General features: G+C 47.8%; 2 protein-coding genes across 2 annotated transcripts in view; one reads left to right on the top strand and one right to left on the bottom strand.

Moving 5' to 3' along the window:
* Positions 1 to 2287, top strand: part of BFAR (bifunctional apoptosis regulator) — a 15937-nt gene extending 13650 nt beyond the window's left edge. Inside the window, exon 7 of the mRNA XM_007466960.1 lies at positions 987 to 2287. Coding sequence (XP_007467022.1) covers positions 987 to 1179 — 193 coding nt within the window. The 3' untranslated portion in view covers positions 1180 to 2287. The remainder of the gene's footprint in view (positions 1 to 986) is intronic.
* Positions 2288 to 3863: 1576 nt separating this feature from the next.
* LOC103075223 (group 10 secretory phospholipase A2) overlaps positions 3864 to 15303 on the bottom strand; it is a 13545-nt gene continuing 2105 nt past the window's right edge. The window contains exons 2-4 of the mRNA XM_007466959.1: positions 13566 to 13716; positions 11695 to 11801; positions 3864 to 4006 (exon numbers count right to left, since the gene is read on the bottom strand). Of these exons, the coding sequence (XP_007467021.1) occupies positions 3864 to 4006; positions 11695 to 11801; positions 13566 to 13716 (401 nt within the window). The remainder of the gene's footprint in view (positions 4007 to 11694; positions 11802 to 13565; positions 13717 to 15303) is intronic.

Below are 15303 nucleotides of genomic sequence, written 5' to 3'. Positions count from 1 at the left end.
CCTCCCCCCCCCCTTACAGCTCTGCTCTGTTCAGCCTCAACAGCGTCTTTGTTTGGGGGCCCATGATCACTCTGGGTGTCGATCTGAGCAGCTTAGCAGCCCTGGAGGAAAGAGAGCACTTCTGAGACTTGTGAAAGTCTGAGGCCCACGTGCCTTTGCTCTGATTGGCCCAGCCTGGGTCACAGCCTCCCCCTGCCACCCCAAACCCATCACAAGTGCAGGGCTTTGTGGGCTCCCCGTGTCCAGATGCAGGTGTGCACTCACAGCCTCTCCCCAAACCAGGGGCTGGCTGATGCCCCAACCAGACCACATGGAAGAGAATAGGGGAGGGAGACACCCTGAAAGGAAACTCAAAAGGTGCTTCCAGAAGACAGGGTATGGCTGCTGGGCAGGCAGAAGTAATGCATCAGCACACCAGCATCCTTTCAGCCTGAAACAGCCCATGACGTGAAGGGGTCTTGGCCTCATCCATCAGGAGCAGCCTTATAAATAGTTCTGAGAACCTGACAAGAATCTCCCTCATTTATTTCAATTCAGTGAACTCACTTATTCAGGCACAGTTGATTGAGCCCCTACTCTGCCCCTGGTTCTCTGCTGGACACCACAGATCTTTTGGTAAAGAAGACAGTTTATACTCTGAAGGCCTGCAGCCTAGCAGAGAAAAGATTATGTTAAATACGTACAAGAGCGACCCAGCGAAGAAGCGGGTGGAGTTGGGACTGTGCTGGGGAGGCCTTCCCTGTGGGACCAGGCGTGGGGACTGGGCGACAGTGCCCTGAGGAGGCACCCTCTAGGCTGCGTCCTGAGAGTTGAAGGTGGAGTGGTCAGGAAAGGTATGTCTGGGGCACTGGGGACAGGAAACAAGGTCTCTGCGGCACCGGCAGCCAGACCGCATCAGGCAAAGGCCCAGGGTCTGAGCGCCTCGGCGCTGTCATTAGAAACGCCATCACTATTCTGCCTCTCAAACGCTTCTCTTCCTTTTTCAGGACTGTGCCTCAGAGGATGTGGAGCCACTTTTGGAAAGTATCAACACAGGGGCTTTTTGTGGCCATGTTCTGGCCCCTCATCCCTCAATTTGTTTGCAACTGTCTGTTTTACTGGGCCCTGTACTTTAACCCAATTATTAACATTGATCTCGTGGTTAAGGAGGTCCGACAGCTGGAAACCCAGGTGTTGTGACTGACGCTGCCCAGGCTCTGAGGGACTCTTCCAGCCTCCCTGCCAGCCAAGCTCTGACGCTTAAGTGCGGCGAGGGGGATGGGGAGCGGACACCCTTTTTTCTGCCCCTAGTAAACAAGGTGCTGCTTTGTCTGTCAAAGGCTACAGCCAGGTCTTCTCCCTCTGCCTGTGGCAGCAGGGACTGGCGCCCCAGCACTTGGCTGACAAAGCTGCTGTGCCTCCCACCCAGCCACCTTCCTCGTGGGGTCTTGGGAGGCCCAGTCCACGACACCTGGCAGGGACCCAGGGTTCTCAGAGGACATGGAGTGGGTCTCAGTCCCGCTTGCGCTAATAACCTCAGTGACTGACACAAGGCTCCCAGGGCAAGTTGGAGCCCTGAGACTGAGCCCAGGGCCAGGCCTGTCCTCTAAGTTAAGTTTAGGAGAACAGGAGATTTTGTCATAGGCATGGCAGTTGCATATAAAAAACACAGAGGAAAAGCCAAAATCCGGTTGACGACTCTGTCTTATTTAAGAGTTGCTAGAAGGTTTCAGAGTTAAACTTCTGAAAGGATTCAGTTCAAGTTTAGAATGATGGTGGTTAGACTTGCCATCACTGTTTTCTACTTGTAATCATTGAAAGTCTGGATCTCTTTTTCTGGGAGAATTGAGTGGGATGTCAGGCAGTTAACGGAGAGTAATTCACATCAGGCCGAGCTGCTTTAGTGCTACTTAAAATTGTTGTTTTGGGGTTTACTTTGTTTTGTTTTTAAGAATTTAATTTGTAAAATCCAGGCTAGTCCGTTTGTTTAAGGAAACATTTTGTACATTGACCTCCCACCATACACTCTGTTCTGATGTATAAAACAACAAGTATATTTACACCAAGTGCTGTAATTGTAAATATGAAATGAACTGTGGCCTTTGATTCCCTTCCATTGTGACAGTAGCAGGTGTGAAAGGCAGTCCACCTGAAGACTGGCCCTGCAGAGATAAGCTTGCATCCAAAATGTTTTTCTGTGACTCCATGAACCATTCGTTAACCCTTTGTATCTTTGAAGATTTCACTCAAACTTTGCTTCTGAAAGTTTGAAGAAGTTACTTAAAATAAAAATAAAGATTCTTTTATACAGGTAAAACTTCTATGTAGAGAAAAATAAACTGTTCAGGAAGCATGAAGAAAATCTGCATTGCTCAGTACGACCTACTGGTCACACTTAAGTCCCCCAGCCTGACGTGGACATTGAGCCGAGGAGGAGCCACGGAAGGTTTCTTAAGTGAAAGGAAGGAGAATGTTTTCCTTCCTCCTATGTCTGCTCATCAGGCCCTGAGGCTGCCTGACTTTACCTGTTCAACCCTCATGACCTGCCGGAGACACTGACAGCCCAGCCGATCCGCAGTACCTGCACGTCGCTGGCCTCATGCCTCGCAGGGTCACTCTTCTTTCCAGATGAAGAGATGGAGGCTGGGTGGCACTGGTGGAGCTGGGCCCAGGCCAGACTCCCAGTCCGGCACTCCCCACCTGCCCCCCCGGCCTCCCCCCACACCATCCCCACCCACTCCCCAAATCATGCTTCAAAGATGAGTAATACCCACATGTGCTCTGTCTGGGGGGAGATTGCAAAGCAGTCTTGGCAGAGAGCAAACAGGCTGGGCTGGGCTCTCCCTCCTTATCGCCTGCAAGAGGGACAGACATATCAGAGCCAGGGCCACCGGCTGCCTCTCTGCCCTCAGACCCTCTTGGCTTGGTGTGTCAAAATGGGGAGTCTACTTAAAATATTCAGACCCTTTAATGCAGGAATTCCATTTCTGCAAATCTCAGTTAAGGAATAATAAAAGGGTGGGAGGGGGGCAAAGATTTATTCACAAGCATCCTCACCACATCAGTAATTGATAAAAATAGGAAATATCACCAATGTCCAAAAGGTAGCAGTCTATAAAATAGTATCTAATACAGCTGGAAATGTATCAATACATTTGGAAATGAAGTTTCCAGAGATTTTTTTTAAAGACATGGAGGAATGGAAAAAAGCTTATGAAAATCACAGCATAGAGTCTCAATTACATTTTTAACACATTATAGACAAGACCGATGGGCAGCACACTAAGATACTAAAAGTGGTTATTGTGGACTGAGAACTGGAGTGGGATGTTTTCTCCTTTATATATTTCTCAGTTGTACTTTTTTTTTTTTTTTTAGCAGTGCATAGGTACTACTTTTGTAATCAGGAAATAAATTTTAACTGTTAAAGGTGGAGTGGGATAGGGCAGAAGACTCGCGCTAACAACTACTAGACTTGAACTTCACAAGGTTGGGCATCATGTGGCCATTTTGTTTATTGCTTCAGCCCAGAATCGAAAGCAAGGCCAAGCGCATGGTAGGTGTTTGCTCACTTTTGACTGCCTGCCATCGGGAGCAGGTTAGAAGACAAGGCTCAGCTCTTTTCATAAAGTTTGAACCTCAAATGGTACCAAACCTAATAAATACAGTTGTGGTTTTATAAAATAGGCATGGGACTTTTGACATTAAGCTGGAAACCAAACTGGCTCCAGCCCCAAGTTCGGGACAGGAGTGAAAGCAAACACGAGGGTTTCAGCTTTAACAATTGGCCCCAGCTTCCTCCTGCAAAGAACTGAATAAGGCTGTTGATCCGCAAAAAGAAGTTTTATTTCCTTGTGCAAAAAAGACATTTCAAGTCACGCTAGTCAGTCACACTTGGGTGAATCCTTCCCACACAAGAAACGGGGGTAAAGGAGGTACTTTAAGTTGTACTGAGTTTTGGCTAAACAGTAAGCAATCTCCCGGTCACATTTGCACATGAGTTCTTGGCATTTGTCCTCCACTGGTCCTGGAAGAAGTGGGAAAACTGAGGTTAGAGCAGGGACTTGGAGAGACTTGAAGATAAATGCAAGGGAAGCCAGTAAAGCTGGGGACAAGGAAGGGCATAAATTGCATCTGGGTGACACTTTGACAGTTCGCCACATTATCTCTCTCTCGTTATAACTCCCGAGGGAGGTGATGTTCAGCCCCTTTTACAGAAAAGGAAATTGAAGTTGCCAGGGGAGTGTTTTCAGAGAGGAAATCCAAAGTCCATACGCCCTTTTAGCTTCTCTTCTGCATCAGTATTACACTAGTGCATTTAAGGATCCATTTAGATAAGCAGTTAGGTGCCTGGGAACCATCCAGGCTTTTTTTTTCGGAATGCCTTCTCTGCTAGTTCCTAGCTGTGTGGTCTTACCTAAACTTTCTGAGCCAAATCCTCATGTAGATGGGGGCACCATCCGCTTTGCAGGTTTATTGGGAAGCATGGGTGAGAAAGCCTATGTAAAGTGCCCGGCAGGGGCTTGGCCCTACGTGTGTAACTCCATCAATGTTGGTTCTACCTGCATTTCTCGGCCTTTTCTCTCCAGGTCTCTTTCAGATGCTCCTTCAAGAGAACAGTTTGTTCCCATAGCCAACATAATACTCAGTGGTGAAAAGCTAAAAGACTTCCCTCTGAAATCTGGAACATGACAAGGATGCCCACTCTTGCCACTTCTATTCAACATAGTATTGGAAGTCCTAGCCACAGCAATCAGACAAGAAAAAGAAATAAAAGGTATCCAAATTGGAAAAGAAGAAGTAAAATATCATTATATGCACATGACATGATACTGAATAAGAAAATAGTTTGTTTTAGGTAACAATCATATATTCCATCTCTTCCTTCCATCCTGGGCCTACCTTATACAGAGGTGCAAAGGTTGCCACCCAAAGATAAATCTCCTTCTGCCTTGGGAATTCCACTGCTAGAGAGTCATTCCTTTAGGTTGGAAAGATTTTGTGATCTTCAAGTTGTATCTTATTAATTTAGAAGGTATAACAGCTAATGGATACGTCATCTGCCTTTGACTATGGGCTTTTAATTATCCACAAAATGGGGGGGAAAAAAGCACCCACTATTAAATCTTGCCAAATTTCTTCCAGAGGCACAGTGAAGCATGAACTTTGGAGGTAGCCAGCTAGGCCATGGATATAGTTCCTTTAGGCACATCACTTCATCCTTCCCAGGCTGTTTCCACAGGGGCCACATGAGGATACTAAAAGTACCTACTTCTAAGGGCTGTTGGGAGAATGAAAAGAGACCAAGTCAGTAAAATGCAGGGCATACAGCAGGTGCTTAGGAGCCGCAGCTGACCTCCTTAAGCTGTCAGCTAATCTTTAAAGATCCCCTCTTAAAATGCACAAGTTCCATGGAGATCCTAGCAAGGTGAAGCATGAGACTCAGAAAATTCATCAGCTTCTCTCAGGGCAACACTCGGAGAGCTTGGCAGCACCAGGAGGGGATGGAGCGATGAGTGGGGGAGGGGTGGGGGATGTCAAGCAGGAGGCAGGGGGCCCGGGACCCTCTGTAATGAGCTGAGTTGATTAAAGGTGTTTATCTGCATGACTGCACACAGGGTTTCCCAAACTCAGATCCATGGCACCTTCAAGATGCTAGCTTTAAATCCCCTTTATTTCTAATAGTAAGTCAATTATTAAATAAATTATGATTTAATTATATTAAATGGTATTAAATTGCATCAAATAAATTCTATCACTGACATAAATGGAAAACCAAAATCTTATACCACAAATATAAGAAACTGACTAAAAAACAAAGAAAGCAAAAACAACAACAAAAACCAATGAAGATAAAGTCCTAATATCAAAGTCTAGTTAAATGCTGTTGCCCACCTGAAAGCTGTGAGCCCCCAAATTGGAGTGTCTTGGTTTAAAAAAAAAAGGGAGATTAGTAAGTGTAAGAGAGGTTTACCCTCTCTAGCAGTCAGACTATCGTGCAATTGATACATCCTCCTTGCCTAACTGGAAAAATTAACAAAGGACTGAGAGGGAAAATCTTTCTCCCTTAAATTCATTTATTAAGCTCCACAGGGACTTACTTCCCTGGTGGTCCAGTAAGTAAGACACTACGCTCCCAATGCAGGGGGCCCGGGTTTGATCCCTGGTCAGGGAACTAAGATCACAAGCCACGCGGTGCGGCGCGGCCCAGAAAAGAAAAACTGCCTTGGTTATAATTCAGTAAATGGATAACAACAGAAAAAGTCAGGATGATGGGAGCTGGCGTTAACTGTGCAGTTATGCGGAGCCAGGCACTGGGCAAAGGGCTGGCTCTATGGTCCCCATCTCACCCAGTCCTCTCAGGGCAGTGCCATTGGCACCCCAACCTTACAGAGGAAAAATCCAGGAAGGGGTGTGGGGACTGGGCCCCAACTCAGCTCTGCCCGACCCCAGGCCTCCTGGCTTGTCTGCAGGAAGGGACTAGGGTGTCAACTCGGGGCACTCGCCCACCCTTACAAATTCAAGTTTGTAACAGAGGATTGTTTAATAGAGGTTTTTTTTTTTTTTTTTTTTTATTGGAGTATAGTTGATTTAGTTAGTTTAGTTAGTTGATCTTGTTAGTTTCAGGCATACAGCAAGTGACTCAGTTACACATATATCTATTCTTTTAATAGAGTTTTAATGACATGGAAAAGAGCTTATACTTAAGAGGAAAATAAGGGGTACAAAACACACTGCTATGTTTTTTATGTATTATGCACTCAAAAAAGACAAAACAACACCACCATCACCAGAAGGTTAATCAAATGGATGTCTGGGTAGTGCCAATGGGAGTTTTATTTCCCACCAAACTTTTACATTTTGTAATCTGAAACTCTTCTACTTTGAGCCATACGGTGCTTTCATCGTGGAAAAAGCAATCTCAATTAACCAAATTTGAAGGGCAGCTATTTCAAAGTTTAGTTTACATTATTTGTTAGGCTTAAAATACCTATACCACTCAGTGCCGAAAGGAGGTGGCTTGTGGGGACTTTGGTGGCCTTCCTCCTCCCTAATCTCTACCAGGTCTCCCTTTAGCCCCTGCCCAGCCTCTACAATAAACACCATTTACATGTTTTAAATGCTCTTGCCGAGTAAGTACCCCTCCAGGACAAGTTCTCTAACCCCCTTTCAGGCTGTTCTCCAGTCCTTTCTACATATAAATTCTAAGGGCACCTCAGATACACCATTTGACCCAACAGTTCTAGGACTCCATGCTACAAAACCCTCTCACAAGTGCACAAAGACTTAGGAACAGCCATGGTCTCTGCAAAATAAAGTACATTCGTGCCACTGGCCATTCTCAGTTGGGGCCCCCGGGGGGCATTTGGCAGTGTGCGGAGACATCTTTGGTTGTCACGTGGGGGATTGGGGGTGCTACTGGCATCTGGTTGGTAGAGGCCAGGGACGCCGCTACACTCTACAATGCCCAGGACGGCCGCCTCACTGGAGAATTGTCCAGCCCCAAATGTCCAAAGTGTCAAGATGGAGACACTCTGCCATAGGTGATTGTCTGGCTTTAAAAGAATGAGGCTGACCTAGATGTTCCAAGATGTCCAAGACACTATATTAAGTGAAAAAAATAATAAAATATATGTAGTGTGATCTGATTTTTGTTATTGTTTGTTTGTTTACACATGCACAAATCTGGAGGAAAAGATGCCAAACTTAACAGAAGCTAGTTAACTCTGGTGGATGGAGTGTAACTTTCTACATTACAGTGTTTCTGGAATGTTTTAATTTTTCACTACAAAGGTGGATTAGGTTTGAATCAGAAAAAGCATGTGGATAAATGGATGGACAGACAGATGGACAGATGAACAGATAGATAGATAAAAATAATATGTAAAAATTGGTAAATGAACCAGCTGGTGCAGGAGCCAGCCCTTCTGCCTATAAAATTTCCATGGGCCGCTGCACAACAGAGACACGTACACCCTCGGAGCAACGTGACCAGGTGGGGTAGGGACTTCTGAGGAAAGAGCCATTGAAGCTCCAGGGTTGCAACCGGAGGACAGCTGTCTAAGGACAGGGTGACTTGCATGAACACTCCAGCCAGTTCCCCTTCCCTCCCCCATCCACGAGCAAGTCCCTCAGCTTCACCTTCCAGCCAAACATGTCCAGAAGCCCCCCTTCCACCATCTCCACTGCCACCACCTGCCCAAGCCACCTATCACCCAGATCCCTGGGACAGCTTCATACAGGTGCCTGGCTTCCACTCTTGCTCCCTCCAGCATATGTTCTATGCAGCAGCCAAAAATGCAGTACGGTTAAAATGCAGATCGGATCATGTCCCTCCTCTGCTCAAAACCCTCCCTGGCTCTCCATCTCCCTCAAAGGAAAGCCTCCAATGGCCTGGGGGATCTGGCCCTCATCATTCTATTATCACCTACTACTCTCTCCCTGGGTGACTCTACTCCAGCCTCACCCTCCTCAAACCACCCAGACATTCATCCCTACCTCAGGGCCTTTGCACTGGCTGTTCCCACCACCTCTTCCCACAGCTCCTTCATTCCCCAAGTCTCTGCTTCAATGGCATCTTGTCAGTGAGACCTTCTCTGACCCCTGAGCATTCTGGGGTGAGGATACATTTTTACTGACGCAAAATTCCCATAACAAAATTTACCACTTTAAAGTGACAAGTCAGTGGTATTTAGTACATTCACAATGTTCTGCCACCATCCCCTCTATCTAGTTCCAAAACATTTTTATCAGCCCAAAAGAAACCCCACTCTCCAGAGTCCCTGGTAACCACAAATATGCCTTCTGTCTGTGGATTTGCCTAGTCTGGACATTTCATATACATGGAATCATACATACAATGGGTGACCTTTTGTGTCTGGCTTTTTTTTTTACTGAGCTTCACATTTTCAAGGTTCATCTATGTTGTAGTTGGTATAATACTTCACTGCTTTCTCTTCCGACACAGCACTTGTAAAAACAATTGGCACAGACGGTATTTACTGCTCTCCTCTTTTTAGACCACAGAGCCTTGCTTCTCTGTTTTGCCCAAAACCTAGCAGGGAGCCTGGCACAGAGTAGATTCTCAATAATAATTTTTGGGAGAATACAGAAAAGCCATACATTGTTTCTAATTCTTATACAAACCCAACACCAGAGTTTTATTATTCCCATTTTACAGATGAGGAAAGTGAGGCTCAGAGGGATTTAGTAACTTGTCCAAGGCCACAGAGCTGACCCAATGCCTATGCCTCCTTTGTGCTCCCACCCTTTTCCCTGAGCAAGAAAGATCCTTTCAAAAGCAAGGCTGGGTCTCACTGCTCCATGGCCTCAGGAGCCCAACAGCTTCATGTTATTCAAGAATAATAAAAACTGAAGAGGAAACCTAGCTCCCAAGGGTTAAGTTTAAAATAAAGGCCTGCCAGTAAATATTATTATATGCTTAACATTTAAAAAATATATATTTAAGTCAGGCCCATAAATGGAAAATGGGCTACACCTATAATTAAGCAAACAACTATGTTCAGAATGTTTCCAAACAGAATAAGAATATTTTTAGCAAAAAAAAAAAATGCATAATAGATATTTTGGTTCTCTTCATTTGGTTCAGGGAGGGCAGTTCTGTAAACAGTCACAGACTCTACCAGCAGACACACCAATAAATATTTTACAAACATCATTTTTACATGGTTAGGGGCAAGTAGAACATGCAGACTGAAGGAAGAAGAGAAAGCTCTTTAACACATTTCCCATTTAAGGCCCACTTTTCTCCACCCACAGTGGAAGGGGGCAGTTTGGGGACAGGGAATATGCCCAGAAGTGGGCCTATCACCACCATGTTAAGCAAGTCACTTCTTTCCCTGGGCTTCATTTTCCCCAATTCTCAGTGAGAGGGTTGGATGAGATGATGTCTGGGGCGTTTTCAGTCCTTGATGTTATGTCTCCATATTAATTCAGTTTTGCTCTGTGCCAACTCCTAATTCAGACTCAGAAGATACAGCTGAGAATCCATGCATATCTAAGAACATCTTTCTACGTAACCCTTAGGATAGCCTCCTTCCCTCTAGAGGAGAACAAGTCTGCAGAAGCTGGGGTTTTAGTGGAGAATCACACCAGATCCTCAGTTCTCTCAGGTGGAGGTAGTGGGGCTCAGAGAGAGGTTCAGATGAGGATGAGGGATGGAGAAGAGGGTAGGGAAGAAAGTGACAACTTCCATCCAATTTGGTTATCACGTTATAAAACTTCTTCCATCTTTGCAACACCCATCTTCCAGGTAAGGAAACAGGCTCAGAGACATCACTGATCTAAGAGCCAAGTGATTTTCAACAAGAGTACCAAGACTGGGCTTCCCTGGTGGCGCAGTGGTTAAGAATCTGCCTGCCAATGCAGGGGACACGGGTTCAAGCCCTGGCCCAGGAAGATCCCACATGCCGTGAAGCAACTAAGCCCATGCGCCACAACAACTGAGCCTGCACTCTAGAGCCCGCGAGCCACAACTACTGAAGCCCGGGCACCTAGAGCCCATGCTCTGCAACAAGAGAAGCCATGACAATGAGAAGCCTGCGCACCGCAACAAAGAGTAGCCCCCACTCACCGCAACTAGAGAAAGCCCGCGCGCAGCAATGAAGACCCAATGCAGCCATAAATAAATAAACAAACAAACAAATAAATAAATAAAATTATATGGAGCAAGTTAACAATAGTTTTTAAAAAAAAGAAGTGGCCGGTCATGTAAAATGTACAGTGATATCAGATTATGTTATAATTATCCTCATTAAATACATGCTGCTTGTGGTTAAAGATAGATGATAGATAGATAGATAGATAAACAGATAGATAGATAATGAAGAATATTTTTAAGGCCAGAATTAAATTTAGGAATAGAATGGTTTTTGAATAACGTTATAAGCCAGAAACCTACTCTCTTGGTTAAAAAGGACCAGCAAGTGACCCAGGGATGTTTCAGCTAACGTAACACTGAACTGAGACTTTCTCCTAATTTCACAAAATTAGAAGGATTAAAAGAAAATTGAAAGAGAAATTACTTTCTCTTGGGGGGTTCAGGGTTACACAGAACTGTCTTCTTGTCCTTCCCCAAATCCTGTGCTCAGTGAAATAGTGCCTGGTCATCTTCACCGGAGGTTCTGTGTTGGGTCATTTCTTCACCGGACATTAATGACATCTACTAGGCATGAAGCACAGTGACACTGTCACTTCATCCTTACAATAGGCTGGCATGCTTTCTGCCCCCAGTTTACCAATGAGGAAACTGAGGCCCTGAGAGATCAGGGCTTGGCAACGTCACAGAACCTGAATCATGGACTAAGCTGTTGGCCAGAGGCCAGGGTTTGCAAACTCAGATGTCCCCTGGGGCAGGCAGTGCTAATGAGCGAAGCAAAGGGGATACATCAGACCCAGGTGTACTCTTCATTTTGACAAATAAATGGGCTCACCATTCCCATTTTTCTTGAAGCATTCAGCCTTTTGACCTACCTTCTGTTTTCCTGGGTCTGATAGAAATATTCCTTTTCCATAACAAAATCAACAGCACAGGAGAAATGAACTATAGTAATTGACAGTTGGCCTCAATGTCAGGCAGACAATAGGGCACGGTGGAGACTGGGGCAGATGGGGAGAGATGGGCCCTGCCTATACTTGTAAGTCCCTCTATGCTCCAGCCAGTGGTTGCTACCGGGTCTGATGCTGGGAACTCACCACACAGAATGTGCTGATTGACACACTGCCAGGAATAGCGCTCCATCTTGGGACTGCAGCCAGCAACCTCGGCACGTTTGTAGCAGCAGTCGTGAAAATGACAGCACCTGTGGGTGACAGACAGGCAGACCGGCGGGTGGGTGAAGGTAGGGATGCTCTCTTGGCCATCCTCCTGTGCCAGGACTTCAGGTGAGTGAGGACCCAGAGGGGGACAGCATCTTCTGGTCCAAGCCTTCTCCCTGAGAATCCCCATCTTGGGAAATAATTCCACCGACCTCAGTGCGTCCTGCACTGCCTCCATCCCCCTGCCACACTTGAGCCTGGACCCTGCCTGTCTCACTCTCTGAGTCTCCGAGCTCCAGCCACAGTGGCCTCTTCTCTGTTCCTGGAGCGAGCCACACCCTCCCCACCTCCTGACTTTGCCCACACTCTGCCCCCTGCCTGGGAGAACTTCATGCCCCCTCTTCCTGCTCTAGGTCTCAGCCGGAGTACCCGCCCCCACCCCCAGGATGCCATCCAGATCCCACATCTCCCCAGGCTCTGACAGTCTCCTGATCACACCCTCTCCTAAGCCCAGGTTCCTTCCCTCCGGGCAGGTTTTTGATAAGACCCTAATTAGGGAGAAGACTGATTAGCAGCTGTCCTCCCTGACCGAGACCTCTGTGAGGGCGGGGCCATTTCTGTCCTGCTCCCCACGGTGTCACCGGTGTCCAGCCTGCCACGTAAGAGCACCTCGAAAGCAATAGTAATGATAAAAATAACATACAAATTCCCTGAGAAACACCCACCAATGTCTGTAAACTTGTCCATCGTGCAATCATCCACTGCTCTTGCTTCCATCCAGCCAGCAGCCCCACCCTGCGCTGACCCCTCAGTAGGGTCTGGCAGGGAGACGTCAGCCAGATTCCACTCTGCCATCAAGGAGCTCCCAGTCTGGCGGGGAGAGGCAGACAAGCCACCAGGTGCCACATGTGTGGCGAGAAGTGCTGGGATGTGGGGTAAGGAGAGGAGCTTCTGGGAGCCAGAGAAGTGCCAGGCCCAGCTGGGCTGCAGGGAAGGCTTCCTAGAGGAGGTGAGGCCTGGGCTGCACCTGGAAAGATGTGCAGAAACTAGACAACCAGAGTGTGGGAGGGAGGGCAGGGCCCATGGCAGGAGCCTCCAAGGCACGAGGCTGGATAAAGACCTGTCAGTGACAGCTACATCCTCGGAGCTCGGAAGAGACAGTCACATTCCACGCCCCTGCCCCCCACCAGCACTAAGTGGAAATGGTGAATGGCTGTGTCTCTTTAAGTCTCAGGGACCTCATCTGTAAAACGAGGATCACCATCATACCTGCCTCCACGGATGGCCGTGGCCCTGAGGGCAAATGAAAGGAAGTCGTGGCAAGATCCAAGCCCGCAGCCTCACACAGAACAGGCCCTTCTCACACAGCAGCAGAGGGCAGTGATGGGGGCATGAATCTAGCCAGGCTGCCTGGGTTCAAATCCCAGTTCCCACCCCTCACTCTCTATGTGGCCCCAGGCAAGTTGATCTCTCTGTGCCTCACTTTCCTCATCTCTGAAATGGGGTTTTGTGAGGACTCAAAGGGGTTCTCAGAACAGTTCTGATGCATAATAAGTCTGATCAATGATGTGCAATTTTTTTCAGCTAACATAATCACTCCATGGCCAGACGGTTGCGGGGGGGCAGCTGGCACCACAGTTTGGCCTCATTGGCCATGTTGCCCAGGATGCCCTCTGCCTGCAAGTAGTACCGCGTGCTGGGATCTTCCTAGCCCAAACCCCAACCTCGTTTTTGGGTATTTCCTCATAGGTGATATTTCCTTACTGACCCCCAGGGGGTGGGATCTTCTGGCCCCATCATGCACTCACCAGTCAATGGCATCCCTGGGCTGGCCATGGCCACCCAGGCCACAATAGCAGCCGTAGTTCATGTAGGCCATGGCGGTGCGGGTGCCAGCACAGTGCACAGTCCCTGCCAGTTCTATGAGCCCACGTCGGTGCACATGTGACCTCTGGGAAGCTGGGGTGGGTAGGGGGAGACAAATGTTAGAGGCTGCAGGTGGGGGCTGCCCTGGCCCTGGGGAAGGGCAGCCGCCTGAAAAGGGCCTGGATGACTGTCTCAGTTTGAATCCTGCTTCTTATTCCTAGCTGTGTGACCTTGGACGGCTCAACCTCTCTGTGCCTTGGTTTCCTCATCTGTGAAACAGGGGAATAAGGGGATCTCACTCCCAGGAATGGAATGAGATCATGCATGTAAAGCACCCAGCACACAATGAGCTCTAACTATTGTTATCAATATCTTCAAGGCAGCCATGAAGAAGAAAACAGGTCACAGAGCTTCAGCATCTGAAAAAACTCACACCTCTGGGGCTTTGCACAGGCTGTTCCCTCTTCCTGGAATGCCCTGATCCCCAATCCTTTGCCCTTATCAACTCCAGACAGGGTCAGATTGCAAGTCGCGCATCAAACGTCTGTCCAGTTGCCTGTGCTGGGCACTAGACATCAGAAGTGAGCTGAACAGAGTCCCTGCCATCAAGGTGGGCTCCTTTGAGGGGGCTTCCCTCTCCCTGGGTCTCCACTGCCCCCACCACTGCCCTCCAGACTCTGGCTCAGGGCCCTTTGCATCTCTTATTTTCACTGCCCAGCACAGCTTCCTCCCACACGAGGAGGCCCTGGGGCCACATCCCAGCCATTTTTCTGGATCCCCCATGTGGCTGTGACACATAGCAGTACATAGTTGGTGCGACTGGAACCCCTGCATCTCACATGGAAGAAAAAGGAGGCCCAGGTGGGAAGGACAACCCTAAAGTCACACAGCCCACAAACCTGACCTGACTGGGGGCTTCTGACTCCCAATCCAGTGCCCCTTCCTCCTTGCCCAAGGAGGAAGGGAGCCCTGCCAGGGTGACAGAGCTTAGGGGCATCAAGGGGTCCACTGCTCGGGGTAAGGGGCCTCCAAACCTGCTGTGAGCTGGGCATCAGAGCATCCCAGAGCCACTCCTTCTTCTGGTGAGGGCCATGAGTCCACTCTGGCGCTTAGTCAAAATACACAATCAGAGCCACAGTAAGGAGATGCTATCACTGGGACCTCGCCCTGCACCGGGCACTGTGCTCCCCAATTTATAGGCGACATCTGTTGTCAACTTCCTTGTCTCGCGGGTGGCTATTCTCCCATTTACAGATGGAGAGACTGAGGCTACGAGAAGCAAAAGGACCCATCCCAGGCCTCAGAGCTGGTGAGCTGCTGAGAAGAAACTCGTGCCCAGGCCGGCCTGCTTCCTGGGAGCCTGCTCTCTGCCCACTGCTCCAGGACTGAGGATCCAGAGGAGATTTTTGCATTGCCTTTAATCATCATGTCTGTTTCGTGTCTTTTTATCTAGAACAAGAATTTATCATGCTGACTTTTTTGAAGAGTCCAAACCAAAATTCAATTCTTTTTTTTTTTTTTCTTTTTTTGGCTGTGCCGCGTGGCTTGCGGGATCTTAGTTCCCCGATCAGGGATAAAAGTGGTGCCCCCAGCGATGGAAGCTCGGCGTCCTAACCACTGGACCACCAGAGAATTCCCTCAATTTTGTTTTTTTCTCAGTGGGAAAAGCAGCATATTCGT

The sequence above is a fragment of the Lipotes vexillifer genome, unplaced genomic scaffold, assembly GCF_000442215.2.
Source record: "Lipotes vexillifer unplaced genomic scaffold, Lipotes_vexillifer_v1.1 scaffold232, whole genome shotgun sequence".
NCBI lineage: Eukaryota > Metazoa > Chordata > Mammalia > Artiodactyla > Lipotidae > Lipotes > Lipotes vexillifer.
The sequence above is the reverse complement of the archived record's forward strand: the minus strand, read 5'-3'. Positions and strand labels throughout refer to the sequence as shown.